The sequence below is a fragment of the Acinonyx jubatus genome, chromosome E4, assembly GCF_027475565.1.
Source record: "Acinonyx jubatus isolate Ajub_Pintada_27869175 chromosome E4, VMU_Ajub_asm_v1.0, whole genome shotgun sequence".
In the NCBI taxonomy this organism is placed as follows: domain Eukaryota; kingdom Metazoa; phylum Chordata; class Mammalia; order Carnivora; family Felidae; genus Acinonyx; species Acinonyx jubatus.
In genome coordinates this window covers 28,424,944-28,452,041 of record NC_069395.1, presented here as the reverse complement: position 1 = coordinate 28,452,041, position 27,098 = coordinate 28,424,944, and the positions used below count along the sequence as shown (strand labels likewise).

Genomic DNA, 27,098 nt, shown 5'->3' with positions numbered 1-27,098 from the left:
TTAATAAATATTTGTAGAGCACCTACTATATACAAGACATGTGAAGCTAAAGCAAGAGGACAAAAATAGACATTGTTCTTAAACTCATATATGAAAAAGAGCTGGCAAATAAACAAATAAATACCTACTAGATTAGGTGGCGCTCTGTGGCATCAGGAAATAAAGCAGGGTACAGCAGGGTACGGGGCAGAGACTGACAGGGTGGGGGCTATTTGAGATCTGGTGGTCAGGGCAGGCTTCACTATGCACAGAAGAGCATGTGCAAAGGCCCTGAGGCAAGAAGGGGCACGTGTTCAAGAAACTGCCACGAGGTCAGTGTGGCTGACACAGAGTAAACAAGGAAGAGAGTAGTCAGAAGTGAGATCAGCAGGTAGGCAGGGGCCAGGTAATAAAGGGTCTTCTGTACCAAGGTGAGGACTTTGACTTTTCTTCTAAGTGAGAGGGGAAACCCACAGGAAGGTCTCAGGGAGAGGAGTGATGAGGTCTGACATGTTTGGTAAAGGGCCTGCCTGGCTACTGTGAGGAAAAGAGCCACAGGGAAATCAGGGAGAACCTGGACAGGAAGGTGCTACAATAATCTAGGCAAGAGAAGGTGATGGCTTGGACCAGGGAGGGGGAGGCGGACGTAGACATGGTGAGAGGGGTTTCGAGGATAAAAGGGACGATACATTGACAATGCCTCCTCAACGCGTATGAGATTTCTATTCCTCTCCGGATATTAGAGCCCCAGCTCAGTGAAGGAGAACCTGGGGCAGTGGGTGCTGGGGTTGTTCTGAAGTCATTGCTTCTGGCCTCAGGGGTCTGAGCTGGAGGCCTTACAGACACATGCACGCATACGCACACATCTGCCCACAGAGGCCAGCTGAGGGTCTGTTGAGTCTTTATTGGGATGATTCCCATGATCCCATCTGTCCCATGTTCTCAGAGCCACACAGAGAGCCTGCGGTTGGGGATGGTGGCAGGAGAATATAAAGCTAAGGACTGCTAAAACAGTAGCTCGCTGTTTAAGATTTGATGGGGCTGCCTCCTCTCTGCTGCCTCTCCCAGCTGCGGGGCGGTGAGAAAGGCAGGTTTCCTCAGAGGTCGTGTAAATATTTGCAGAGCAGTAACACAGCTGGGCGCGGGACCCTCTCTTCTCGCTGGCCCATTTGCTACCCCAAAGACTTCTCAGCCGGGATCGGCACTGGGCTTTGGGACACTCCGCTGTGCGTCTAGTGATTCCAGGGCCCCCGATCCAAATTCGCCCCCACCTACCCTCAGAACCTTTCTGTCTGAGCCTCAGCTGGCCCTGGGGAGGGACTTGGTGAGAAGTGGGAGCACAGAACCAGTGAGATCACGGCCCTGGGAATCAGGAAGCCTGGTAAAGAGCCTTGAACGAGTCACTTGCACTTTCAGAGCCCTAATTTCCTCCTCTGTGAAAATGAGGGACTTGAACCAGATGAGCTTTACCTACCTCTTGGGCCCTGACATTCTGGATTATCTGACCTCATGAAGGGGGTCTGTCCCGGGCTACCTGGCATGTCCTCCAAGAAGGGCCTGGAAGTTGGTGAGGGAAGGTACTGCCTTAGGAGGTCAAGAGCAGAGAGAAGCCCACCAGGGTAATGCACAAGGAGCTCTTGAAAACTCAGGCATCCCTGAGAGGAAATTCACTGGATAAAATCCAATTCTTTTTTTTTTTAATTTTTTTAAAAGTTTATTTATTTTGAGAGAAAGGGAGTGAGTGCATGGGGGAGGGGCAGAGAGAGAGGGAGAGAGAGAGAGAGAGAGAAAGAATCCCAAGCAGGCCTTGTGTTGTCAGTGCAGAGCCTGACACGGAGCTTGAACTCACAAACCGTGAGATTATGACCTGAGTCAGACGCTTAACCAATGGAGCCACTCAGATGCCCATTTCTAATAAAGAATGATCCCTGGCCTAGAACTAATGTCATCATGGCTTCCGTACCTGAGGCCACTCTCTTAACCTTTAATGTTCTAAAGCAAGCATAGTAACATCTGCCTCACCTTAGAGCATTAGGTTGTTTGCAAATAAAATCATAATTGTGAAAGTGTCACCACAGGGGCTGTGAATGATTTTTATAGGTGTTTCTATCAAGGTCCCACTGATTCCGCCAGGAGTCAGTGGGGTCATTGCGGGATCTGGGAGTAGGTTTTAAAAGCTGGGGTTAGAGGGGCACCCAGGTGGCTCAGTCGGTTAAGTGTCCAACTTCCGCTTAGGTCATGATCTCATGGTTTGGCACAGGTTCAAGCCCCACGTTGGGCTCTGCGCTGACAGCACAGAGTCTGCTTCAGATTCTGTGTCTCCCTGTCTCTGTCTCTGCCTTTCCCCCACTTGTGTGTGTGCTCTCTCTCTCTCTCTCTCTCTGTCTTTCTCAAAAATAAACGTTAAAAAAAATAAATTAAAGCAGGGGTTAGAGATGTGGCCAGGTCATTCTCCATGGAGAGCATCAGGATCCCACCTCAGTGTGTGGCCACAGGGTTAATTCATCAGGGTCCTCCCCCACGTCCTTTCCCCTGTCCCTCCATTCTGGCTTAATCCTTTCCCTTTCTCATTACCCCTTCCTATGTGGTAAGATGCTTTTTTTTTCTGCCTCAGCCAAGATGCTGCCAGCTCAGCCTGGCCGGGATGTGGAGGGGTCTCAGGGCCCAGCTTGCCCCCACAGACCCCAAGGAAGCTTCTCTGACTGGCCCAGACTTGTGGAGGGGCAGGGCCTTTGCCACCTAAGGAAGTAAATAGCTTCATAATTGACGGGAAAGAGGGGAAGTGAGGGTAGGTCAAGGGGCAGAGGTTCCGAGTGGTGGATACTTACCCTGGGACTCTGGTCTTCTCAAGAATCTCCCTTCTGGGTCTCACCAGGAAATCAGGTGTGTAGTCAGGCCTGGCAGGGGACACTGGAACCCAGAAGCCCCCAGGCAGGTGACGCTGGAACTCAGACCACATGGAACTTTCTGGCAAATCTTCCTCTCTTTTTGTGTGGCTCACTCTGACCAACTCCATTAACCTTTGAGATTATGGTCAGGGACACAACCCGAGCCTCCCACTAACCATCTTTGGATGTCCCTGCTGACAATGGTGTGGAAGACCTTGGTCCTGAGCCAAGGTGACTCCAAAGATCCTTGGGGGGGGGGGGGGGCGTGTTGTGGGGAGGGTATCTCCCCTCACAAGAATCTGGCTGAAAGACCTCATGCATATTAGTCTGTGCTCTGCCCTCTGCTTTAGACATTTCCTGGCCTTTCCATGCCTCAGTTTCCCCCTTGTAAAGAGCCACTTTGATGATCCTGGCACGGGGGACAAATGAGATCATAGCTCTCAAGGGCTCTTTGCAGAGAAGCCAGAGGAGCACAGGGGAGGCCTATTTAAGATAGATGGGCCTTTTTCCTCTGTCCCTCTTTGGCTGTTTTTTTTTTTTTTTTGGTTTTTTTTTTTCGGTTTTTTGTTTTTTTTTTCTGGAAAAGTGCCTGACTCGTAGCTCCCTATCAACAGGTGTCTTTCCTCCACCACCTGCATCAATTATCCTCCACCCCTTCTGCCCCAAGCTATTACTGTGCAGCCTGGGACCCAGAAAGAAGAGTTCAGAGTCACCCCCAACATGCCTCCCCACTGTAGTCAAGGCAACAAGGCCACCATAACCCCCCAACTCTGCCACACCCCTGTGATGGGCAGGGTCAGGGCCTCGGCAAGCGCAGGAGCCGGGTCTGCTGACAGAGGAGGTTGTGTTTTACTGTCTTCACAGAAACCCCCAGACAGCATTTCTCTTCAGTGCTGTTGTCCAATTACCCAAAGTGCCTTGACCTGTTGGCCGAAAATAGCAAGTGCTAATTTGCATGCTATTTCTTTAAGTGGCAAAGCCTCTGGGACCCTGCTCCTTCCCCTGTAAAAGCCCACTGGAACCTCCACCAAGCAGAAAGGTAAGTAGAAGGTAGACACAACTGTGCAACCCACCTTCTTCATCGACAAGGAAAGAGGAACATACAGAGGAAAACCTCAGATTCTACTGGGTTCTAGCAGTTCAAGAATCAGACTCAAGGAGGAGGGGGGTTAGAGATCCTCTAGCCTAGAATCCCCTTGGGTGGGGGTGGGAGGACAAGGACAAGACTCAGGAGCTGAGAGTTCATCCCCTGTGCCCAGCTGCTGGCTGAGACTTGTTTTCTTTACAGCCTGCTCCCCAGTCCCTGTTGGGGGTGCAGAGCAGGAGGAGGGGGAGGGCCAAAGGGAGCGTGGGCAGGCTGCCTTGTGTGAGGAAGAGGGATAGGGCCACATGGGCTCTGCAGGGCTGTGAAGGAATGTTCTGGGACAGCACGGCCCCTACCCCAAAGACTCCTGTTCCTCCAAGTAAGCCTCTGTGCCTGAGCCTCACCTCTTTCAGTCTCCCCTCCTTCCCTCCAGGCTCTGTCCAGAAAACCACAAAGGAGGAAACCTTATGGAAAATGCACAGCTAGATCTGGGGGAAAACATCCCCTGCTGGTGACATTCCTCTGGCTCAGAGTGATTTTGCTCAGGATTCCGTGCTGGCTGAGGCTAAAGAGAATCCCTTATGGTGCGTGTCACTATAAGCTGTTCCCCAGATGACCCAGGCCAGCCCCAACACAGCTGTGCAGGCAGAATCTCCCTGAGGAACTGATTATACTCACTCTCCATTTAGGGTGGTAGTGAAGAAGGGATGGCTGTGGACATGACCAGGACAGAAGAGCCAGGATAGGGATTTGGTCTAGGCACACCATCCTGGCCTGAGATGGGAGAATATGCTGGAGAAAACCAGCTGCCTTGCTCCAATTCCCCTCAAAGCTGGTCTGCTTGGGACTCGGGGCATGCAAACTACTCAGAATAAAGGGAGTAAAAATCTATTTGCTCCCCCCGCCCATGCTTTGGGTGGGGGTGGGTTGAGGGGTGGGCTCTTTATACGCCTTTGATCTCAAAGCATATTTGGAAAACTTAATCATAATATGCACCCTCAGAAACAGACCCCTCCGCAACTCAAACTGTTCTAGGATCCAGAGACAGACTTCCGTCTGTGAGGTTTCCCACTATTCTTAGAGGGTGGGAATTCTAGAGCTGCAGCCCCAGGTCAGTGGCACTGTGCCATCAGAGGACTAGAGCCAGATGGGCTTTTAGGGAAAAGGGCTATCCCGAGCACTTAAAGCACCCTCCAGGCTTCCTTAAAGGCTGGGGAGCTAGGAGGGGATCAGGAGTGTGAACCTCCTCTGCCTTAACATTTGTGAAAACTGAGGCCCAGAAAGTAAAGGTGGTGAGATGACAGGCCTAGGAGAACACATAGGCCTGGGTATCTGTGTGTGCCTGGGTCACCCCAAGCTGCCCAAACACCAGAGACAACCGTATCGCTGTGGTTCACTGTCATCTTAGTCCAGTACTTTGGAGGCTTTTTTAAAAAGATCATTGCTGTTGCTTTTGTTGCTGAAAGAAGTTGCACCTATCACCTGTCCATTTCAAAAACGTAGTCTCCCCAGTTTGCCCAGATCACTTCGGGACCCAACCTTACACAGTCAGCCCCTTCCAGGAGCAAGGACTGTGGACTGGTGGAAGCAGGGCTGAGAGCATCTTTGCAGATCTCCTTCTTTGATGGGGAGAGTGAAGTTCTTAGGAAGACCCTGAAGGGAGCTCGGTGGGGGAACCCTGCTACTGGATCCCAGTTGTTTCTCTTCTTACTCTGCAACTAAAACCCTCCCATCTTGGGGTCCTTTTCTTCTCAACCAGTCAGCAGCAAACGCCTCCTGGATGAAGGCACTGACCCTTGCATGATGTGTACTGTTCTTTCTCCCTGGCAATCACCCCTCAACATGCACACCTTTCACCTAATCTATTCCCCCCCAAGTTGGAGAAATGTTAACTCCATCCCCCCAACCCCTCACAGGTTGTCTCACTACTGGAGGGCACACCTTCCACCCTTCCCCTTCCACCCCACTTCTCTAAGTAGAACAGCTCCCGAGCCAGCCTTTGGCTGTTTGTGCCCGTGGTCTGACCTTCATCCCCCTCCACACTTCTTGTGTAGGTGATGTCCTGGTCCCCTGCTCTTACTCTGACTGATTTTTAGAGTCTGGAAAGGGGCCAGGAGGGGGCTGGGAGGAAACCCTGCCTGGGGAATGTTCAGCCCAGGCCTCCCCTTCCCGTGCCCACCAGTGCACCCCAGTTCCCTGCCTCACTGCCCACACCCCCTTCTGCCTATGTAGCGAGAGTAAGAGCGCCCAGGGGACCGCAGCTGGCAGCCCGGGGGTTAACTCTGGAGCAGCCCAGGTGGAGGTCGAGGCCCCCAGCCCTCCTCTGCACCTCCCGGGCTTCCGAGGCCACCGGAAGGCTGAGGCTGCGGTGGCTCTTTGTCTACCTGCTCTGGGCATTAAAGAGCCCGCTCTCAGCCTGCATCGCCTGGGCTCGGGACAGAAGTCAGCAGCGGCAAAATGGGGCTCTGTCGCTTTAAGTACAGCTGGAGCCGTAAGTGCGAGCCCGGGTGGTGGGGAGGAAAGGGAGCGGAGGGCCGGCGAGCATTCGGTGTCTGGTCCTCCGCGTGGCCCGGGCTCAGACCTCTTCGGGTGTCCGCGGTGCCGGGGAGCGCGGTCCGGGGAGGGCACTGGGTGCCCCCCCCGCGAATGGCCGCCTGAGCCGGGGAAGATGCTCCATCTGCCCCTGCCCAGGTCGGGAAGGACGGTGAATTTCCCCCGCAGGTAAGCGCCCGGCCCCTGCCGCAGTGCTGGGGTCGGGTTGGGAGTCCCCCAGCCCCCCGCCCGCTCCAGGCTCCACCGCAGCAGTGGGTGTGGGGTCTGCAAGAAGGAGGGTCTTGGCCGCCCTGCTTCTATGACAGAAGGAGGGAGGAGTGCCAGCGCCGCCAGAGCTCTCTGGCTCCCCAAGAACGTTGGGCTGGTTGGCATTGGGAGTTGGAGGTGTGTGTTCAGAGGGGTCTGGGGAGGGGAGAGGGAAGGCACAGCAAGGCCCTTGGGCTCCCCAGAGACCTGGACAAAGCTGAGACAATAGCACAACTTGATTGAACTTGGATGGTTGCCTCTGCAGTGCATTGGAGGGGGAGGGGGGTGCGTCCTCCCACCCCCACCCCCTTCCTCCAGCTCTGGAGGGTCCGGACTCTCCGGTACTTGGAGAGTGGAAGGGGAGGAGCCTTCAGCGGGAGGGTCTCCCTGACCCACAAGCTCTGGAGGTTGCCTGGGGTGGGGGGTGTAAGGAGGTGGGGAGAGACGGAGGGGTGAGACCTGAGGTGGGGGGCTGGGGGTGAATTTGGGACCCCACAGCTGGTTTGATTCCTCTGAGAGGGAGTGAAGCCTGGGACTACTCTGGGAAGGGATGAACAGCAGGGGTATTTGGGAGATGCACTGTGGGGGACAGCAGACCAATCCTGGGCAGTGGTGAGGGGGGCCCAAGCCCAGAAGCTCCCCACTAAGGGGAGGGGAATGTGACCACAACCAGCCAGGGACCCCCCAGAGCTGACTTGGAAACTGCACTTCCAAGAGAGGATTAGGAAATTCCAGCAGCCAGAGGAAGAGAGTTGATGCTTTCTGGTGTTTTCTGGGAGCTTCCCACCCTAATATACACACTCCCCTTAGCCTCCCTCTGACTTGGCTGCCTGGAGGAAGTTGGAGGTTAGGCCAGATGCCTGATGCGGAGACCACTCCCACCCCCAAACCTCCTCACGGCTTTCTACCCCTAGAGCCCAGACTTGCACCCCGTAACCTGCTCCACTTCCCCGTGGTTCCTTGGCAGGGAGCCTCAAGTGCTCTCTGGAAGCTCCACTGCAACTCGGGCACACTCGGGCTTAGGGTCAGAGTAACAGAACAGGGCAAGGCCTGGCAAGGGAGAGGCGACTGCAGCCCTGAGAGCCCTTGGAGGCCAGAGTCCCCCCTGGCCCCAAACTTCTGTCCCCTACCACCGTGGGACAACACAACAGCAACTCTGGAGCGGGACTTGGGGCCCTTGGGCCAACTTTGCTAGGATAACCTGTGGGAGATATCTTTCAGAGGAACCGGTGTATGAACCAAGACTACTTCTGTTTAGGGACCTCTGGGGATTCTTCCTTCTGGGGAGATCCTGGGGTGAGTCCTGAGTCGCTGGGTCCCGGGGAAGGTAGAAGGAAGAGGCTGTTCCTAACCTTGTTCTCCACTTCTACCACTGTCAACCCAGTTCAGAAGCTACTTGAGGTCCGCATGGGGTGTGCCTATGCAAGATTATAACTGCCGCTGAATCAGGATTTGCAGGGGTTCTACACTTGAGTTCTTTGCTTCCCTCACCACTGCAAGGTGTGAAAATCCTTTAGCTGGCTCCAGCATGCTCTCCCATCACTCCTTCCCTACACACAGCCTTTTCTAGGTTACCCTATCATTCATTTCTTTTGAATTGATATTCTCCCTGCCCCCTGCAGGCCTCCAGCCCACCCCAGGAGATCTAGGCTTTGTATAGTGAGCTCAGTGTCTATCCTGGGGCCACAGCTGCTGAGTACTCACCTAGCTCCTTACCAGAAACAGACTTCTGGGCAGGTGTGCCAGGGCGGGGACCTGTCTGCCACAGCCCTGGGAGAGGAGCGGATCACATTACACCCACTCAGCCTGCTGCCCTGCTAGGGTGGGGCTAGGTTGGGCTGTAGTTTCCCTTCCACCAAAGCCCACGACTTTCAGGCCAATTGTTCTCGGTAGGTGAGGAGAGAGGGCATGTTGTAAAGTGGAAGTCAGTCCTCAAATCGCCAGAGTTCAAATATAAAATTTAACTACCCTGGCCGCAATCCATAGAGGGAGAGCTTAGCCCAGGCCTTTGCTCTGGAGACAGCTCTAAACCTTCCCTGTAAATGATGTTTGATTGGGGCCAACAGGGATCAAAGAGATGCTTGCCCTTCAGGCACAGGTTCCCCTAAGCTCCGAAGGAAGCAGCCTGGAGAGGATGTGAGGTATCGGGGTGAATGGCTTAATTGGCCCGCAGTATTTCCATGACCAGCTTTTGATGAGTTGAGCTGTGATCGGCCATTGGCCCCTTCCCTTGCCTCAGAGCAGATGCCTTTCCTTCCCAGATGCCTGGCAGGATTGCTCATCTATCATGGAAGGCTGTCTCCATAAGCACCATTCTTGCCCATCTCGAGTGTTACAGTCTCTCCTGGAGACCCCTCTCTTTCCTGCTCCAGAGATCACCATCCTTCAGATTCTTCCAAGCAGGGAACCTGGGGTGCAGGCATCTATCCCCTTCAGCATTCCAAGATTCCCTCTTAGAAAGGGCCCTTATAGAGCCTGGGGACCAGTGGGAACGAGACCTGCTCACAACACTTGCATTGCTGAGCCTACAGAGACCCTTCCCCCCCGCCCCCCAGGGCATAGGGCTTCAGCTTGGCACAAACTCAACCTCTGCAAAAGGACAAAATGCCTGGGGACAGCGAAGCCAACGAGCTGCTTCTTGTTAGTGGGTTTTATGGGGCTGGGCACAAGAGAGGCAAACCACACTTGTCGGCTTAACCTCTCCCCGCTAAGCCCCTGCCCTCTGCTTGGGAGGCAGGGAAGAGAGAGGTGCCAAGTAGGAAGCATCACAGTATGGAAGACAGTATGGCAGCAGGCTGTATCCAACATCTGAGCCAACCACTTTTCACCCCATAACGGGATGCTCCAAAAACGCCATCTATGCTAAGTACTTTATAAACGTTCATTTATTTCATCCGTACAACAACCACACGAGGTATATTTTATTATCATCCCACTTTGGAAACGTAGAAACTGAGGCACAGGCAGGTTCAGTAATTGTATCACAGTGGTGGGATTTGTTTTCACACCTAGATCTGTCTGACTCTGAAGCCAACCCCTGAACACTGCAATAAGATTATTCTCACCGACACTGATTAGGCGCAGGGAATGTTGACTTAAGGGTATTCGAGGCCTTAGCAAAGGTCTGGAGTTGGCCTCCAAGTCCAGTGAGAGTGAGGTGGGGAGAGCATGGAGTGTGCTGACCTGCCTGGGGACTAGGGCTCCACTACAGTTAACTTTGTGACCTTACAGAGGTTGCTTAGCCTCTGGCCTCAGTTTCCTTCTCCCTAAAATGGGCCTAACTCCCAACCAGTCTGCCTCACTAGGACGTAGTCATGACACAAGCTGATGTGAAAAGCAAAGTGCTTTCAGCAAAGGAGCTTTTGACAAGTGACATTTCCTAGTTGAGGTCCCTCTCAGGCAGTAGGAGTTCCTCCTGGATTCTTCAGTTTGCTTTTTTCCTTAGCGTTTTTTCCTTCCATTTTGCTAGGACCCTAATAAGGATACCTATCCGTATAATAGACTAAATAACTTCCTTGCTTAGATTATATCTTTCACTTTTTTCTAAAATTCTTAATTACCCATCTTCAGATTTCTATTCAGTCCGAATTCTATGTTAACTAGGATGGCATATTTATACATCCTATTTTTTACTTTTTTCATCCTATTTTTTTTTAATGTTTATTTATTGTTGGGAGAGAGAGCCTGAGTGGGGGAGAGGTGGTGGTGGGGGAGGGACGGAGGACCCACTCTGTGGGGGCTCGAAGTCACAAGAACCCTGAGATCATGACCTACGCTGAAGTCAGATGCTCAACCAAGCAACCAGCGGAGCCACCCAGGTGCCCCTATACATCCATTTTCTTTGATGGCAGTTTACATAAAAATAGGCCACTTAAGGGCCTCTTTGGCTCAGGTCATGACCTCTCAGTTTGTGAGTTCAAGCCCCATGTCAGTCTCTGTGCAGACAGCTCAGAACCTGGAACCTGCTTCGGATTCTGTGTCTCCATCTCTCTCTCTGCCCCTCCCCCCGCTAATGCTCTGTCTCTCTCTAAAATAAATAAACATTTTAAAAAATAGGCCACTTAAAAAAATAATTGTTTAAAAAACACCTTATTTATTCAGCCTCTATTATGTGATAACTTTGTGCCAGTCATTATGCTAGGTGCTGGAGAAACAGAACTAACACTTATTTGTTCGTTTGTTTATTTTTTAATGCTTATTTATTTATTTTGAGAGAGAGAGAGAGAGAGACCAGGGAAGGGGCAGAGAGAGAGGGAGACAGAGAATCTCAAGCAGGCTCTGCATTGCCAGTGCGGAATCTGATCGGAGGCTCAAGCTTACAAACCGTGAGATCATGACCTAGGCCAAAATTAAGAGTCAGATGCTTAACTGACTGAGCCATCGAGGCATCCCCATTTATTTTTTTTAAAGTTTGTTAGTTTATTTGTGACAGAAAGAGAGAGAGAATGAGCAGGGCAGGGGGAGAGAAAGGGGAAAAGAAAATCTCAAGCAGGCTCCGCTCTGTCAGCAGAGAGCCTGACCCGGGGCTGAAACTAACAAACCGTAAGATCGTGACCTGAGCCAGAATCAAGAGTCAGATGCTTAACCATCTGAGCCACCCAGGCGCCCCTGTTTATTTGTTCATTCATTCAACAACCTGTAGCGAGTGCCTCACAGATCCCAGGGAACTGAGAGTTCAATAGTGATCAGTTAGACCGACATAATAGTCCCTGCCCTCAGGAAGCTTATATTTTGCGGGGGGGTGAAAACGGATAAATAAAAGTCAACAAGCGCATACCTACATTTTATTTTAAATCATGAGAACCGTGACAAGGAATAATGCCCGAGGATGCAGTCTGGCGGAGGAAACCACAAATAATTGGGACACCAGATCATACGTGCAGTAAGTGGAAGCAAGTAGGGAGGGGCCGTAGTTTGAGCGGTCAGGGAGGACTTGACTGAAAGATGGCATTTTCACTGGGCCTTGAAGCAAAAATAAGAGTTTTCCAGAGGAACAAGAGCTCATTTGAGGAGAGAGGGAGGCGTTTTCCTCAGTTGAGAGGCTATATGTCATCTTCTAGTTTCTCTGCCCAGACCCACCATCACTGTGGCTTCTTTGATCACAGAGCCTCCTTGTCTAAGGCAGAACTCTGAAACAGACAACTGAGTAAATGTTTCACTGGTCAGCACCACCAGGAATCCTCTCTGGAAGGCTTTGATAATGCAAACGGCTTGTTTGTCCCCGCCCCGGCAGTGGCGGCGCGGGGCGGGGGAGGGGGGGCGGGGTGGGAACGAGGTCAGTTACATCTCAGGTGAAGTTCATGACCAGAATGATGGACTGCCCTTGTCTTTGCCATTAAAGCAGAGTCAAATAACGCTACGCCTGTGGAGAATGTGTCCGATATGAGAATTCATCCTCACCCTGACTTTCTTGGGATGCTTTAGGAATTTCCTAGAAATACCAAATTCTTGGACAGTATTGGACATTTAAATCTTAGGAAGCCTCTATCCCGTGAATACTCTGACACATCACTCAGGGAGACATATTGAAAAGGAAAGAACATGAAAACCCCTGTCCGTGTGCATGTGTCCCTGCACAACAGCCTGGCCACTGGCCTGTTTACACAGTCAACACAATCAAGAAATGCTGGATGCCAGGAAGCCTGGGTGGCGCAGTCAGTTAAGTGTCCGACTTCGGCTCAGGTCATGTCCTGGTTCATGAGTTTGAGCCCCACATCTGGCTCTCTGCTGTCAGCAAGGAGCCTGCTTGGGATCCTCTGTGTCCCTCTCTCTCTGTCCCTCTCCCTCTCACACACTCATACACATTCTCTCTCTCTCCAACAATAAATAAACATTAAAAGAAAAGCTTGATGTAACCCACAGACTTACAGAGGATGTGGCAAATCCCTCATAAACTGGTTTTCCTGTTGAATGTATGGCTACAGGTGCCATTTGAGTAGGGGGTAGGGGATTCAAAAGAGGAGAGCAGAGGGAAGTTGTGAACCTCCCTACCTGCTGGGACCTGAGCTGGGTGCTTTTTGACCTTGTCTACTCCTCCCAGTAACCAAGAAGGGCTGATGGGGATGTGGCCATTTTTGTGATGTGCGCATGCATTCAGGAAGGGGACCATGCCTGTCCCAAGTCACAGCCAGTAAGTGGTGGAGCAGAAATTCAGACAGCTCTGCCTGGCTGCACAGCCCATTCCACCATAGACTGAATGTGAGGCCTAGGAGCCTGGCGCTTTCTGCAAGCTTGAGAATGCCGCGGCTCCCTGCTGGGATGGTCATTTTTTAGAAAGGAGAGCTGTTAATGAGGTTCTCCAACCTCCAGGGAAGCAGCTTTCCAGCTTTTTTTTTTTCCGTATCCATTTGTCATATGGTGGTGTTTTTGTCTAATCATAAGTTCCTAGGGGCCAGGGACTCTTACTCAAGCCGTGTCTCTGTGGAATTTAATAGTGACAACACATAGCTCACAGGATTCTATTATAAGCGCTTAATGTAACAGTACAAATTTATATATACCGTGCTTAGCCTGTGCCACATCACACTTAGAGCTGTTTAGATTGGGCCAGGTCCTATCTCCCAAAATATAACAGCTACATATCAGTCAGCCACCAGTGAGTATTTGTTAATTTCCTACTGTGTGCCAAGAATTGTGCTAATCACTACAAAGAGAAAAAAAGACCACTGCTTTCAATCCACATGACGGTATGATTAACTTGTTACAGGGTCAGATGTTGACTCCTGGCACTAGGAATAACAGTAGCTGGAAATAGGGAGCAAGCAAGTCAAAAATGTAAAGAAAGACTGAAAACCAGGTCTACGGGCATTGCATCAAGAGGACAGTGAGTGTGGCAGTCATGAAAAGTTCAAATGTAGACTGCAAGGAAATTTGGAGAGTGTATTCAGGAAGGAGGAAGGTTTTCAGGTATGGAAGAAGAGGGAGGGAGGGCCCTGGACCCAAGATGTGTCTTGAAGAGAATTTATGGAACAGGAAGATCATTGGGTAATAGATAGGAAAACTGGAACATAAGACACATCCCAGTCCGTCATCTTTAATGTCCTGCTAGGCCCTCCTCATTCTTCTGGGAGTTGTCTGGTGCGTGCACACATGCTCCTGTGAGAGCGAGTGTGTGTGTGTGTGTGTGTGCGCGCGCGCGCGCACACACATGCATGAAAGTGTTGTTTTTCAGGCTTGGCACATTTTCCCATGGATTATTTTCAATTCTTCTATAAGACTATACTAGATTACCAGGTTTTGATCCTGGTGATCTGCCAACTGTGTGATTTTAAAAATAGGTTTTTAACAGCTTTAAACAGAAGTAGTATTTCTGCCAGTGAGTGGAATTATGGCCCAAAGGCCCTCAGGGAAAACAAATACTTGGGAATTATTCTTGGGTGTCAGGATTTCTGGAATTTGACCCCCTAGACACAGTGGCTAAGATAACAGCAATGTTCCGTGGCACACATCCTAGACCTTGTTCTTAATTCTCTCTGATACACAGTTGGAAAGCAGCACTTCTTTGGTTAATCAGACCCTGGAGATGGACGCCTCCTGTCTGGAAAGAGTTCTCTAATGAAATCCTTGTTTACATTGTGATGTGTTTCCGTGTTCTGAACATGTGTGCCATTTCTTCCTATTTCTTCCTGTTAAATATGTATTCGGTTCCCATAATTTATACTGTTTCTCCCCATTTAAGCTTGGCCCTCATAAATTCTAGGTGAACATCCTTGTAATTTCCAGGTCCTGGACTTGCAACTCAGATTTCCGTACCTGTTGCTACTAAGTGCTTGTTTTCGGAGGACTCTTCCAGAACTCGGAGCTCCCCACAGCAGTCTCACATGAGTGGCCCTCTAATATATGGGATTCATGTTTGATAACTTTGCAGATACCTTTTAGGCTAGCATTGAGCTGATCTGGGGGGGGGTGGGGTGGGAACGACTTACAAATCACCTTTTCCTGAAAAGGTGGCTCTCTGAATGAGGAAAATCCATAGAGACCACTAATCTCCATGCTTATCATGCATTTTAGAATTACTTTTGAAGTGTAATGAGCAGTATGTTAATTTATTAATTTCCCTCTCTTGTCTTTGTCCCATTAACAGGGTCCTTCTCCCCCAGACTCGTAAATTAAATGTGAAGGGGGAGGTATATGTAATAACACCAGTTTTCTCCTGTGGTTTCTAGAAATTGCTTTCATCTCCCATAGATGAATCTCATATTTGCCGTTATCTTTTAAGTGTTTGTTTTTCTTCTGGAGTCTCCATATGGAAATCCTGGCAAAGCTGTGGTCCCAGAGGATTAGCATATACGGCGTGTTTAGGAAGGGAGATGGAATCTGGGCTGCTACACTTCAGTTCCTTCAGCAGGGAAATTCCACCAGCCTCCACCCCGGCCTCTGAACCTCAGGGGGTAAAAGACCAGTCAGGTCCTAGGTCTGAAAAACTAACCATGCCTCCTGCAGGAGGGAGGAAGTCATTGCCTACTCCTGCACAGCCTGGTTCAGGAGCCTTCCTGCTATCTGAGAAACTAATTCTGGAAATTTGCACAGAGCTGTTCATTGTGGAAGCAGCTTTGATCCCCAGCAAGTCCAAAGCCCTTGGAAAAAAAAAAATCTTGCCGTGCCAGGGAGGCACTGCCATCTGTAGGAGACCCCCAAAGAAGTCAAAACTCCTGGGTCTGGTTCTGGTTTTCACATAACGGTCTGCTGTGGCAAGCCTCTTAGCCACTCCTTGTCTCTTTTATAAAGTTGAACTGTGACGCTGTCTAAACCAGAATGATTCTACCAGTAAAATAATGCCATCCAAGTAAAATAATGCTGGTTGAGTGATTTGAGCCCAAGGAATCAGAAATAACCTGAAGTTTTATTTCTGTCAGTTTCACTTTGCTTAGCCCCACTGTTGGTCTCACGTTTAGCAAAGAAACCCAGAGGGGAAGCAAGGAGGAATATATTGAGGAGGAGGAAAGGTCAGAGGTGGAGCTACGCTAATGTCTTCAGCCTTATGAATTTCACCCTTGTCTTCCTGCTGTGCTTCCAGGCATCAGATAGAGCAGAGCCCTCCCCCCGGACTTGCTTTTTATGCCCTCCGCACACTGAACACTAATTCTGCCCTTTGCTGTGTCTGTACCCACGTGCTCCCACCAGTCTAGCTCAACACTTACCAAGAGCTGTTTGTTCCCAAGTGTCTTCATGCCAGTTGAAATTGTATCATTTGATGATTACATAAGGGGATGAAATGTGAGTGTAAAAAGAAAATCATTTCTATGAAAACTGCATTCTTGGAGGCTTTGGGGAGCTTGAAAAGGCAAATTGTCAGGAAAACCGTCATTGAGATAGGTGTAGGACTTAGAAGGTCCTGGGGGGCGTTTATAAAACTCTAGAAGGATTGTGCTCTCAGGTTGCTCTGGGTCATGACGATCTTGCTCCGCTGAAAGAAACTGACAGTGGAGACAACAGTGCATTGTGGTATAGGTGTGCAGAGTGGAGGTGGAAGAGCAGAAGTGTGTCGGGGAAAACCCGGCTGGTTCTCGTACTTTGAACCGCGTAGGTTCACGGGCGCCTGTCTGTAATTTTCTGTAACAAGGACTTAACTGCTGCAAGGATTTGACACATAATGAGCGCCCTAAGGAAGGTGTGGAAGGGCCTTCTCTGGAAGCCTTTGTATGTAGAAAAACACCCATCTGCCCAGATGATTTGCACATACATAGTAATGGGGGAGGATATGGCGGAGAGGAAACCGTCACAGTTTTTTGGGGGGGGGGGGGCGGCGGGCAGGGCAAGTGGACCCTGAGCTTCTGCCTCCCTTCCAGCCCCATTAGGGCTTCCTTCTTCCAGATGTGAGAAAGGCAGAGGGTCTTCCTGGCACAGACCCCTTTTGGATAGCAGGGGTCTGTGCCAGGGAGCTGCAGGGACCCCTCTTCTAAGCTGAGAAGTGTCTCTGGGTCCACCCAGCATCCGAACAAAATGGAAGAAAGAACAGGATGTTTTTGTTCCTGTCTGTTGCCTGAAGGCACCTCTCCCAGAAACAAAACCAGTTTGATTTTGATTAACTTTCTCTTCTTTTAATTTCAATTTTCCTTCTTTTGACTTCTTTAAGGATTACGCCAAAGCCCCAGACTGATCATAAAGCCTCAGAACAGAGATTTCAATTCAGTTGCCCAAGAAAAGCATGTTAATACCAAAAGCAGTTTCCTAGCCAGTCATTTCCTGTGTTCCCCAAATTGTTATTTTTTCCTAAGATATGTATCTTTAGATAACAAAAACTGTTCTCCCTCTCGACCTGGGGAGGTGATGAGGCAGGAGGCAGTCGGAGGAAAGCATAAGTGAAGGACAAGTCAGAGAGGCTGGGAAAAGGGTTCCCGGGCTAAGTATGTGCTTTATATACAGCCAGCATTGGAGTACATTTTTGGTACCGAAGGAAAGAGATGAAGCACCCAGAAATCTAATACTGACTTTGCCACTGATTTGTTCCACCGCCCAGGGCAAAATTCCCAGCCTCAGTTTCCCCTTCTTGGAAGGAGAATGAAGGGCACCGGCAGTTGAGCCGCACACAGGCGGTTTGGAGGGAATGGAATGTTGTCTCAATGGAAAGTGCGTCGGTGAGGATTTGCTGCAGAAATGTGGCGATCCGATCTCACGGGGTGTTGAAAGCAATAACCAGTTACGAAAACGGCCAGGTATTTACGTTTGCAAAGCACTCCAGATACTTCAACACCTGATTCTGTGAAAACGGGGTCGGACGTCTGCCTCACAGAAACGTTTGGTATATCTGACATTTGCAGGTGAGGGGTTGAGAAGTTTAAATCTTTTCAGTTCCCTGTTATTTTTCCCCCCATTCATCCTTCATCCTTAAGCGGGCAGAATGTCATGCCTGGGGCATATAATGAGTGGCTTTTTACCTTGCCTGAACACCTGCATATCGTTTTGTTTCTCTGGAATAAGATCTTTACTTCATCCACTTACTGGTTAAGAATTAAGATTCCTTTTTCTTTTCATTCCTTTTGTTCAAGGCTTTGTGATAGGTGAGAGATGTGCTTACTTTCACATGCATGGAAGACTCACCCATAAAAATGAAGGTCTTTCACAATGCATTAGCTGGGTTTTCTCTGTGATGCTGACCTTTGACCCCCACGCACAATGTGGTATTCAGCTGTCCTGTTCTCTGAAGTGAAAAACCTTCAGAGCCCTCCACAAAGATATTTCACCAAGAGTAAGCAGGCCATGAACTAAATGACTTAAGATAAGAAAGCGGTTAATTTTGAGATAAAGATGAAGGCAAGAGGGCTGTAAAAATGACAATGCCCAACAGGCCAGATCAGTGGTCCCCCCCCCGCCCCCCCCCCCATGGTGGGAGTGACAACTCAACCTTTCTTAAGACCTAGATTAAAGAGACAAGTAAACTTTCCATTCAATGGACTTTTTTAATGCTAGGATTTCTTTGGACAGACCTGCCCAGTGTTCCTTGGTGGGACTGATCAAAGAAGAGTGGAGAATCTTAGGGGGTTGGGGGGAGGAAGCTATTCAGAATGCATGAACCTAGGGGGCCTCTTGGGAGCACTGCTTTTGGAATCCTTATCAAGTGCTCTCATTCTAAGGGTCTCGGGGCTATAGGCATTTATGGGCTAGTTGGTAAGAAAGAAAACTTCACAAGTAACACGTGGTCCCGGTCCTTACCTTAGAAAAAGTGCTGAGAAGGTGACAGATTACAGCATTGCCCCCTGCGCCCTGCCCTCTTACTGCTCTCTAGAAACATAAGGAAAGACTGAGACTTAGGAACAAGCCTTGGGTGTTTAATTGTAAGGTTGGTTGAGGAGCAGGAGACAGAGAGGCGAGGTAGGGAAAAGCCATGGTTTGGTTTACACACAAAAAAATCGCTCCCAAGGACTGCCTTCGGAATACTTGTCTGCCAGTTGAGCGAGGACATCCAGATTTCCGTGGTGTGAGGAAACTGTTCTTTCACTGCATCTACCTCACAGTGGTAACTTGCAAATTTTTCCCCCATGAAGCTTTATTTTTGGAGACCGCTGTAATTTACATGTTGGGACCTATTATTAACAGCTAGTTTTATGCTGTTGTTGGAAATCTTTACATTAGGAAAGAATGTATGGGTTGTTCGGGCGGGGCGGGGAGGCAGCTCAGATGAAGGGTTACCTTGTATAGTATCTCAGATCCGTTTGGGATCGGAGAATGGATTGGAAACCCGCATCCCCCTAAGCCAAAAAAATTCTCTTGGTCGGCCTATACGTGTCTTCCCAAGTGAAGAGCATTCACTTATCTAAGAAGTGGCTATTTTGGGGGAAAAGATACTGTAAATACTTTTTAGGTTGTCAGTTTGGGCACCACTGTGGCATAACTATTGCAGTCCATCCGAGGAGAATTGATTAGCCCCTGTAGACGCTACATAGCATATTTTGTAAGTGGAAAAAGCAGAAGCAATTGTGCTATATTTAAATTTCAGCCCATATTTGGGTAATTGGAGAAAACCTCTTTTTTTTATTAAATTCTACCATCCAGTGTATGACCGGAAAACTTGGTGACCTCATATCTGACTACTGTCTGGGATCGGAGAGTGGTTAACATTGGTGTAAGAATGTATCTTTCAAATGCCTTTATTAAAGAGATCGGGGTAATGTTTTACAGTGCTTCTCCGATTATTCCTTCAAAATGATAGTGCTCAACTCAGATGCTGTGTATTTTGCATTGGTCAGGATAAGTGTTTTCCACAGAAATGACAAGGCTTCGGGTTCTCAAGATGGCTTTCATTATGAGAGGTCACGCAATTTTCACACATAAACAACTTCATAGCAGATTCTGCTTCTGTCTTGTGTTTTTAAGCTGTTCTGGGCAAACTCTGAAGAGGCGTTGTTTTCCAGAAACATATTGGGGGCTATGTAAAGTGTTGGTCTCTAATGAGTAATTTTACAGGGTGATTGTTTTTAAACTAAAGATGGAACAAAGAAGATCCTGGTGTAACCTTCCCAACTATAGGAACCCAAGCTGAAGCTATTATACTCTTTGCCAAATCTAGGTACATTGCCAGTTTGATGGCAAATGAAAGTCCAAGGAGGGGGAATGTGAAGGAAGATTAGGACCTGGGAACCCCCAGTAGAATAAAATTGCTTTGAAGAAGACATTTAGTAACAGTTGTTTTTCCATATGGCCTTCTTTCCCACCACAGACCCTGGTAGGATTCTCCACCATATCCCTAAAGGCATTTTAATATCCCATGCTTCATTCCTTCAGCATGTTTTTATTGAGAATCTACTCTGTGCCAGACCCCTCCATCCAACCTCTCTTACCCTGTAGAAGAAGATGCTTTGCTGTCCTATATGCCAGGGAGAGAACTCCAAGGAAAATGGGTAGAGTGAGAATACCAGTTAAGTCAAGGGCCACATACAATGAAAGACCAAAATTTAAGGAGTTGGCAGAGGAAGAGGGAGTCTGGAAGGGGGGGAGCACAGGAAGAGAATTCTGTCACTGAGGCAAAGGGAAGAATTTCAAGGACCGACGGACACTGACAGATGCAACTGACAGGCTGGAGAAATACGACTAAAAAATCCTAAGTGGATTTAGCAATATACAGAGCCTTGGTCATCCTGGCCAGAGAGATTTTAGTGAAGTGGTGAGGAGGAAGTCCAAGTTCCAGTGGGTGGAGGAGTACATGTGAGGTAACGTGAAGACGGTGAGTGTGGGCAGTTTGAAAGGACAGATGGTAGCCTACAAATGCGGGTTCTCCCCACGCGGCTCATGAGTGAGGAGGCACCAGGATCAAACCAGAGGTAACCCTCTCCTGCCGGCTCTGCTTTTATTTTTTCAACGCTGTCATCGATGCTAGAATTTTTGCGTTACTTGTACCACAGGACACAATTTTATTTTGTCCTGTTATATTGATCTCTGATTTGGATGCATGATTCTCTGACACCAGCTGGGCATCCCACAATTCATCTGAATTCTGACACTGTCTGCCTGGAGAGAGCATCAGATCCCCCAGGTTAAGGGCTCACTTCTACAAGATTGTTCCCACCCGCTTCAGACGCCAGTTGCAAGTCCAGACTGTCACCTGGGCTTCTGACCGCCCGGCTGTAGATCAGAGGTTCCCCCATCCCCTCCCTGGGTTGGATTAATGTGCTAAAGTAGGTCACAGAATTCGGGAGAACATTTCCTTACTTGAGTACCAGCTTATTATAAAAGGATACAACTCAGGAACAGCCAGATGGAAGAGACACATAGGGCAAGGTGTGTGGGAAGAGGTGTGGAGCTTCTGGGTCCCCTGAGTGGCTGTCTCAGCTGCTCCACATGTTCATCAACCCCAGAAGCTCTCCAAACGCTGTCCTTTTTGGTCTTTACGGAGGCTTCATTCTGTAGGCGTGGCTAATTAAATCATTGGCCTTTGCCAATGAATTCAACCTTAGAGGGACTGAAAGTTCCAACCTTCTAATCGCGTGATTGGTTCCCCAGGCAACCACTCCCCATCCTTAGGTGGGGTCCAAAAGTCACCACATTGACCTAACTAAAGACACCTGGTATCACTGTCATCACTTAGGAAGTTCCCAGGATTTCAGGAGCTCTGTGCCAGAAACCGGGACAAGAACCAAATATATATAATTCTTATTATAAACCACAGTATCATGAACTTAACCCGTTTTTTAACTGGGGAAAGAATTCATTTTATTCAACATGTATAATTGGCTCTCAAGATAAAATTAGCAATACAATCCATATGACTAACATTTCACACAGTGTAATTTTACCAAAATGTTAAAGAAAATATAGCTTCAGGTATAATGTAAATACAATGCAGTCAGGAACAGAGGCATAACTTCAGATACTTTAAGAAAAATTTTAGAGAAACTAGTGCCTTTAGACAGCAGTGATAAGAATTCAAAGCAAAGACAACCGTAACTTAATACCCTGCCTAAGTATTGTCCAGTTAACATTTTGCACACAACATACTTCAGTTGTCTGCAGCAATACTAGAAAGAATTGACATACACACAGAGAAAAAAAAAAACCTCTTGCCCCAGTAAAGTAAAAATTAAACCTTTTAGGGGCACTTGGGTGGCTCAGTCGGTTAAGCGTCTGACTTCGGCTCAGGTCATGACCTCACGGTTCATGGGTTCGAGCCCCGCATCGGGCTCTGTGCTGACAGCTCAGAGCCTGGAGCCTGTTTCAGATTCTGTGTCTCCCTCTCTCTCTGCCCCTCCCACACTCGCGCTCTGTCTCCCTCTGTCTCAAAAATAAATAAACATTAAAAAAAAAACCTAAAAAATAATTAAATCTTTTACATAAAGGCATTTGAGTTCCTATATGTGGGAGAAGTACCTGGAAGCTGAATTCCTCAAAGGGGGCTCACTCCTGATGCCTGAAATGGGGAAGAGTCTCCTAGAAGGGAACTTTGGGGTTTTTTGTTTGTTTTGTTTTGTTTGTTTGTTTTTAATTATAGAGGGTAAGCAGAACGGATTCACCAGGAAAGAGTAGCCGTGGTAGGAGCTAAACGTTGCCTCTGAGAGTTAAGATGTTCCAAGGAACAGACTGGAAATGAAGGGGAAAGTGCACAAATATGAGTACAATGCAGAGCCTACATGAAAGTATTTAAATCTCCCGTTTTCATGTGTTTTCATCGAGTTTATCTCGATTAAAGCACTACAGTCGTATTTCCAGGCACTTAAAAAGCCTAGTTCTTCAAACACTTCCTACTTTCTTGTTTATTCTGAAACAAAACCATTTTATCAGCTCTTCGAATTGTTTCATCTCTCTCTTCAAGACGTCCACGCAGGGCCCAAGAAGGATCTCAAGGACCTCTACCTTTGCTAACTGAACATTTGACCTCCTTGGCTGATGATGTCCTGGGCGGTTGCCAAACAGGCTGACTCTGCAAAACATTCTCATTCATGATGCCTCAGAACCCCCACCTCCTGCTGCTTAGCTTTTCAGCCAGTAGTTTGCATTCACCTGACTGAATATGTAGAAATTCTCTGCATTTTCATCCTGAAGAAAAATTCTTTTTTCAGACTAATAGGTTTGTCTTCCAACGCATCCGGTATGTTTTTTTATATACTTAATCCTTCTCTAGGGATTTTTTTTTTTAAAAAAGGCATGGAACTTACGGGACAATTCCTTTCTTTTTTTCTTTTCTACTCAGGCTAGCTTTGTGATTGATCAGTTAATGATTCTTTCTTGGCCCCCAAAAGTTTCCTTCCGTAGTTACAATAATAGTGGTAGGTGTGGTATAAGAGGATGTTAAAGTGAGCTTTCCATAAAAGCTCTACTGTTACACTGACCAATGCAATGCTGCTGGTTCTCTCACCAGGATGTCATCAGCAACAAAAGCAATTCCCATTATCTCCCCGTTCAACAACCTGCCCTTGGGCCTTGACTTTTGTGCCATACACTCCATTGAATATCTGAAAAGGCAACTCCTCCTCAAGATCTCTAATGGGGGAAGAGTCTTTCTAGATCTCTAGAGTCTTTCAAGATCTCTAATGGGGGAAGAGGTTTCTTTCAGTTTCTATATTTGATCCTGTGTCTTGGAATAGAGGCTACACAACACTGTGGCTCACAGCATATACTCCGTCTTCAATGCTGTAATCAAATGACATTCTCTAAAATCAGCTGACCCAGGACACCTGCCATTAGCCTAGGAAACAATTCTGAATTCATTTTCATCCAGCGAGGCATGAGTGAGGAACATTTCCTCTTGCATTTGGAGATGTCTAGCGCTTGCAGGACTGTGGTTTCTCCAAGATTGGGTGACCAAGCTCTTCTGCATGAGGAAGCCGTCTCTAAAGTGCCCTCATACTCAAGTCTGGCCTGGGCCCTATTCCGTTGCTGTCAGTTTTTTAGCACACACCAGTCTTCCCACACATGGCCGCTCCCTAAATAACGCCTCTGGACTTCAGATCACCATCTAAGATGAGCACCTGAAGGAAAACAGACGCGCAAGCGGCACAGACCGCAGCGCCAAGAAGAGCCATTGGCAGTTGCCAGGTGTTGATAGAGAGGAGAGGAAGCCGGTGGGCGGGACTTCCTGTGGTGAGGCGGAAGCCCGCAGGAGCCGCTAAATTGCTGTAGATTCCCAAGCCAAAGCTGTGAGGGGCCGTCGCACTGAGGACTTAGACTCTAAAGACTGCCCCATGCCTAAAATGTAAGACAGCTGTCTGAAAAGGAGGCACCACGAGTATCACTTGGCCCGCCTAGCCGTGATGCGAGCGTGTAGTGAGGAGTTCTAGGGGTGACGCAGCCAATTCCGTGGCCCATGTGGAAGGCCCAGGGCCGCGCCATGTGTAGGGCGGCCCCTGCGCTCCCCTTTCCCTAGGGCCACAGGCGCTCTGTTGAATCTAAAAGACCGCATATAGCGGTCCTACTTGGGGGGGGGTTCGTCCAGCATTTTCCCCCTCTCCTCACTGTGAGGGAATGGTGTTTAGACTCTTACGCGTGGGTTAAAAAGACTTCCTTTGCAAAGCAACATGCAGAAGAATGAACTTGATATTCAAAGGCCAGGTAGAGTCCTGGATGGGTTTTTCTAGGGGGGAAGGAGGGCCAAATAGGGTTGTCCAAGAAGACCAACCTACCCACCGGATGGTTAAATCAGTTATTAGCTACTCTTCCTCCTATGCTTCTGCCACCTCAACAATTGCTTTTTCCCGATTCTACTGTGTGCTCGTGCCGTCCAGATTTTATTTGGTGGTGCTCATGCTACAGTTTGCCTTTGTGGTCTGTAAGAATCGGTTGGAGCAAATATGAAAGGTCTCTGTCAAGTTAGACTATCCTACACGCTTCTTTTTGCTAAAGCCCTCCCTTTAGTTGGCCAGGAGTGAGTCATCCCGGGCAAATTGGGTTTTGGTTTGCAGTCTTTGAAGGTCTAGGAACGAACCCATTTCTTTTTCACCATTGTCAGTCTCAGCCTTCAGTAACTGTTGAGATAGGATGTAAAAGTGATGGAGCAGACACAAATTAAATTTGACCTTGAGACCACCTTTTTGTGCAAAGAGCCCCAGGAGATGCATAAGTGATCACTGCCCTCCAGTGGAACGCCATTTGGAAAGCTGCCAAATAATCCACTGCAGAGGTAATACCAAATGGTTCCCTAGTGATCTGAGTAAATGCCTAATTTAGTTTTGCTATTGACTACCCCTAACTTCCGTTCTGTCTCTCGTGGAGGGACTGTTTATAGTATATGTAGTGGTTAAAAAACAGGGTCTTTAGAGTTAGATCCTGATGCCAAACTGGCTCTGGTTCTTAACTTGCTGTAGGACCTTGCGCGCATAACTTCCCCTGTCTTAAGTTTCAGCTCTCATAGAGGTAGAACGGAAGTGGTATCTAACTCAGGGTTAATATGAAGACTCAATGCCAGCAAAGTGTTCGGTATATACATAGTTCAATACTGGGCACACGGTGACTGTTGTCTTAATAATGGTTGGTGATGTTCGCCAAGAAAACTAAGATTAGAGTGTTTGCATGGATCAACACAAAATCTGGCATCTCCACTAGACAGTAATGTAAAATACATGCCCTTTCGATAAAAGGATCAGTATAAAAGGCAGCGTATTGAAGATGCCTTTTAAAAAACACCTCTTGGATTGACACTGCATTCAGTACTAGAAAAGTGGAGGCACTGCTGTGATTTGATGCAAGCTTATAGACAGGTAACAACAAATGAGTTAGAGAGCCGTGTTCACTCCGCAGACTGAAGGAGACCAAGCCCTGGGCTTCAGCATTTCTGAAGTTGGAAGGTATGATGCAAAGACTCTTGAGTGTTTGTTCGTATCATTTGGTTGTCCCCTCAGGTTCCTAAATTAGGTAAGGTTGTCTTCCAGAGAGCCGTGAGTCTTTAGTAAAACTGCAGACTTTTCTCTGTTTAAGTACAGGACATTGCTACACGTTTCTCCAGCAACGTAGAGCTTATGTTGGTTATGTTTGGGGGGGATGGGCATAAGGAGTAGCTGATGTTGAGTCCGATCCCAGTCTACCTGCTGACTAAATGAACAGTTTTTCACAAAGCAGGCTCAGACGTTTATATGGATTGCCTGGCTCCAGGGGAAATCTTTAGTGCTGAGTCCGTACAGATTAAGAAATGGTCGATTATGGAGTGCCCTTAAATTGTCCCACCTTCTCACGACTATTTCTCTTGAAACGATGATATCAAGGTGCCGGTTGAAGGACCGGACAAGCTCCCCCTGTAACAAATTGATAAGCCTCCCTGGCAACCCACGAAGTCCTTTAAGATCTCAAGTTCTAAGTCTTTGTGGGAAGGTGAAAGGAGAAAACTGTTACCACCCTTTCCTCCTACCCCCATGGCCAGTGCCATCATATATGATTAATACTTTTAGTTTGGACTTTAAATGAGGACAGGACATAAAGAGGAGTTGCAAAAGTTATGGGAATGAAGAAATCTAGTCAAAGTCACTGAGGTTGAAACTTGAAAGTGATCTAACTAGGCTGTACTAAAAGTTTCTATAATTGGGGTGCCTGCGTGGCTCAGTTGGTTGAGCATCCAGCTTCGGCTCAGGTCATGATCTCACAGTCCGTGAGTTCCAGCCGCATGTCGGGGTCTGCGCTGACAGCTCAGAGCCTGGAGCCTGCTTCAGATTCTGGGTCTCCCCCTCTCTCTGCCCCTCCCCCATTCATGCTCTCTCTATCTCTCAAAAATAAATAAGCCTTAAACATTTTCCTTAAAAAGTTTCTATAACTTGGGACACAGCTTCATCTTTTATCTTATGTGTCACTCTTCAACCAGCCCTGAGTGTTTATTTTCCTTTATATTTAGTGAAGGGACAACGACTTGTGTGACCCTGCATTTGACTTGTGGTAGAGTAACCCTCTTCATCCAAGGTTGTTCACTGAATTTCCCCCTGGGGATCTCAAGAGGGTACGGAGGAGAGGAGTGGTTGCATTCTGCTACGGATTGGTTTCTTAGTATTACTTTTGAAATGGAAAACAAGAGTAGTCGTGGTGAATCCATGGATTTGGATGACCGTTCCCTTTAAGTGTATTACTAAATGTCACATACTTTGCATTTATCCTGAGTATATCCTCCTAGGTGCTCACGCCCCTGGATGTAAATAAAGAGACACTTGGGTCTCTAACCAGCATGCTAGGTCAACATGATAGTATGCAGGCAGATAGACATGAGGAATTAGGGTCCAATACTTTCCTCTCTACATCTAGATTTTAGGATTTGGGATTTGGTGTTTGTTTCTCTTTTGCTAGCTTTCCTTTTTAATGTCCCTTGTTTTGTTTTTCTTTTGTAGATTCAATGTGGACAGCATTAGGGTAATTACAGGCAGAAAGTTTGGGTGGCGCTTTAGCCCTCTATTTTGAGTCAGGGTTTTAAACTGAGGCTCGGTGAATTGAAAAAAGATGATCTCCGT

The 27,098-nt window shown here is 48.2% G+C and overlaps 1 protein-coding gene across 10 annotated transcripts in view; it reads left to right on the top strand.

Moving 5' to 3' along the window:
* NAV1 (neuron navigator 1) overlaps positions 1–27,098 on the top strand; it is a 243,441-nt gene that overhangs the window by 167,639 nt on the left and 48,704 nt on the right. Inside the window, exon 1 of one of the 10 annotated variants that reach the window (XM_053208829.1) lies at positions 3,442–6,672. The exons of the other annotated variants lie outside the window; for them this stretch is intronic. Within the exon in view, the coding sequence (XP_053064804.1) occupies positions 6,620–6,672 (53 nt within the window). The 5' untranslated portion in view covers positions 3,442–6,619. Of the gene's footprint in view, positions 1–3,441; positions 6,673–27,098 lie in introns of those variants that run through there. 10 annotated transcript variants of the gene reach the window in all.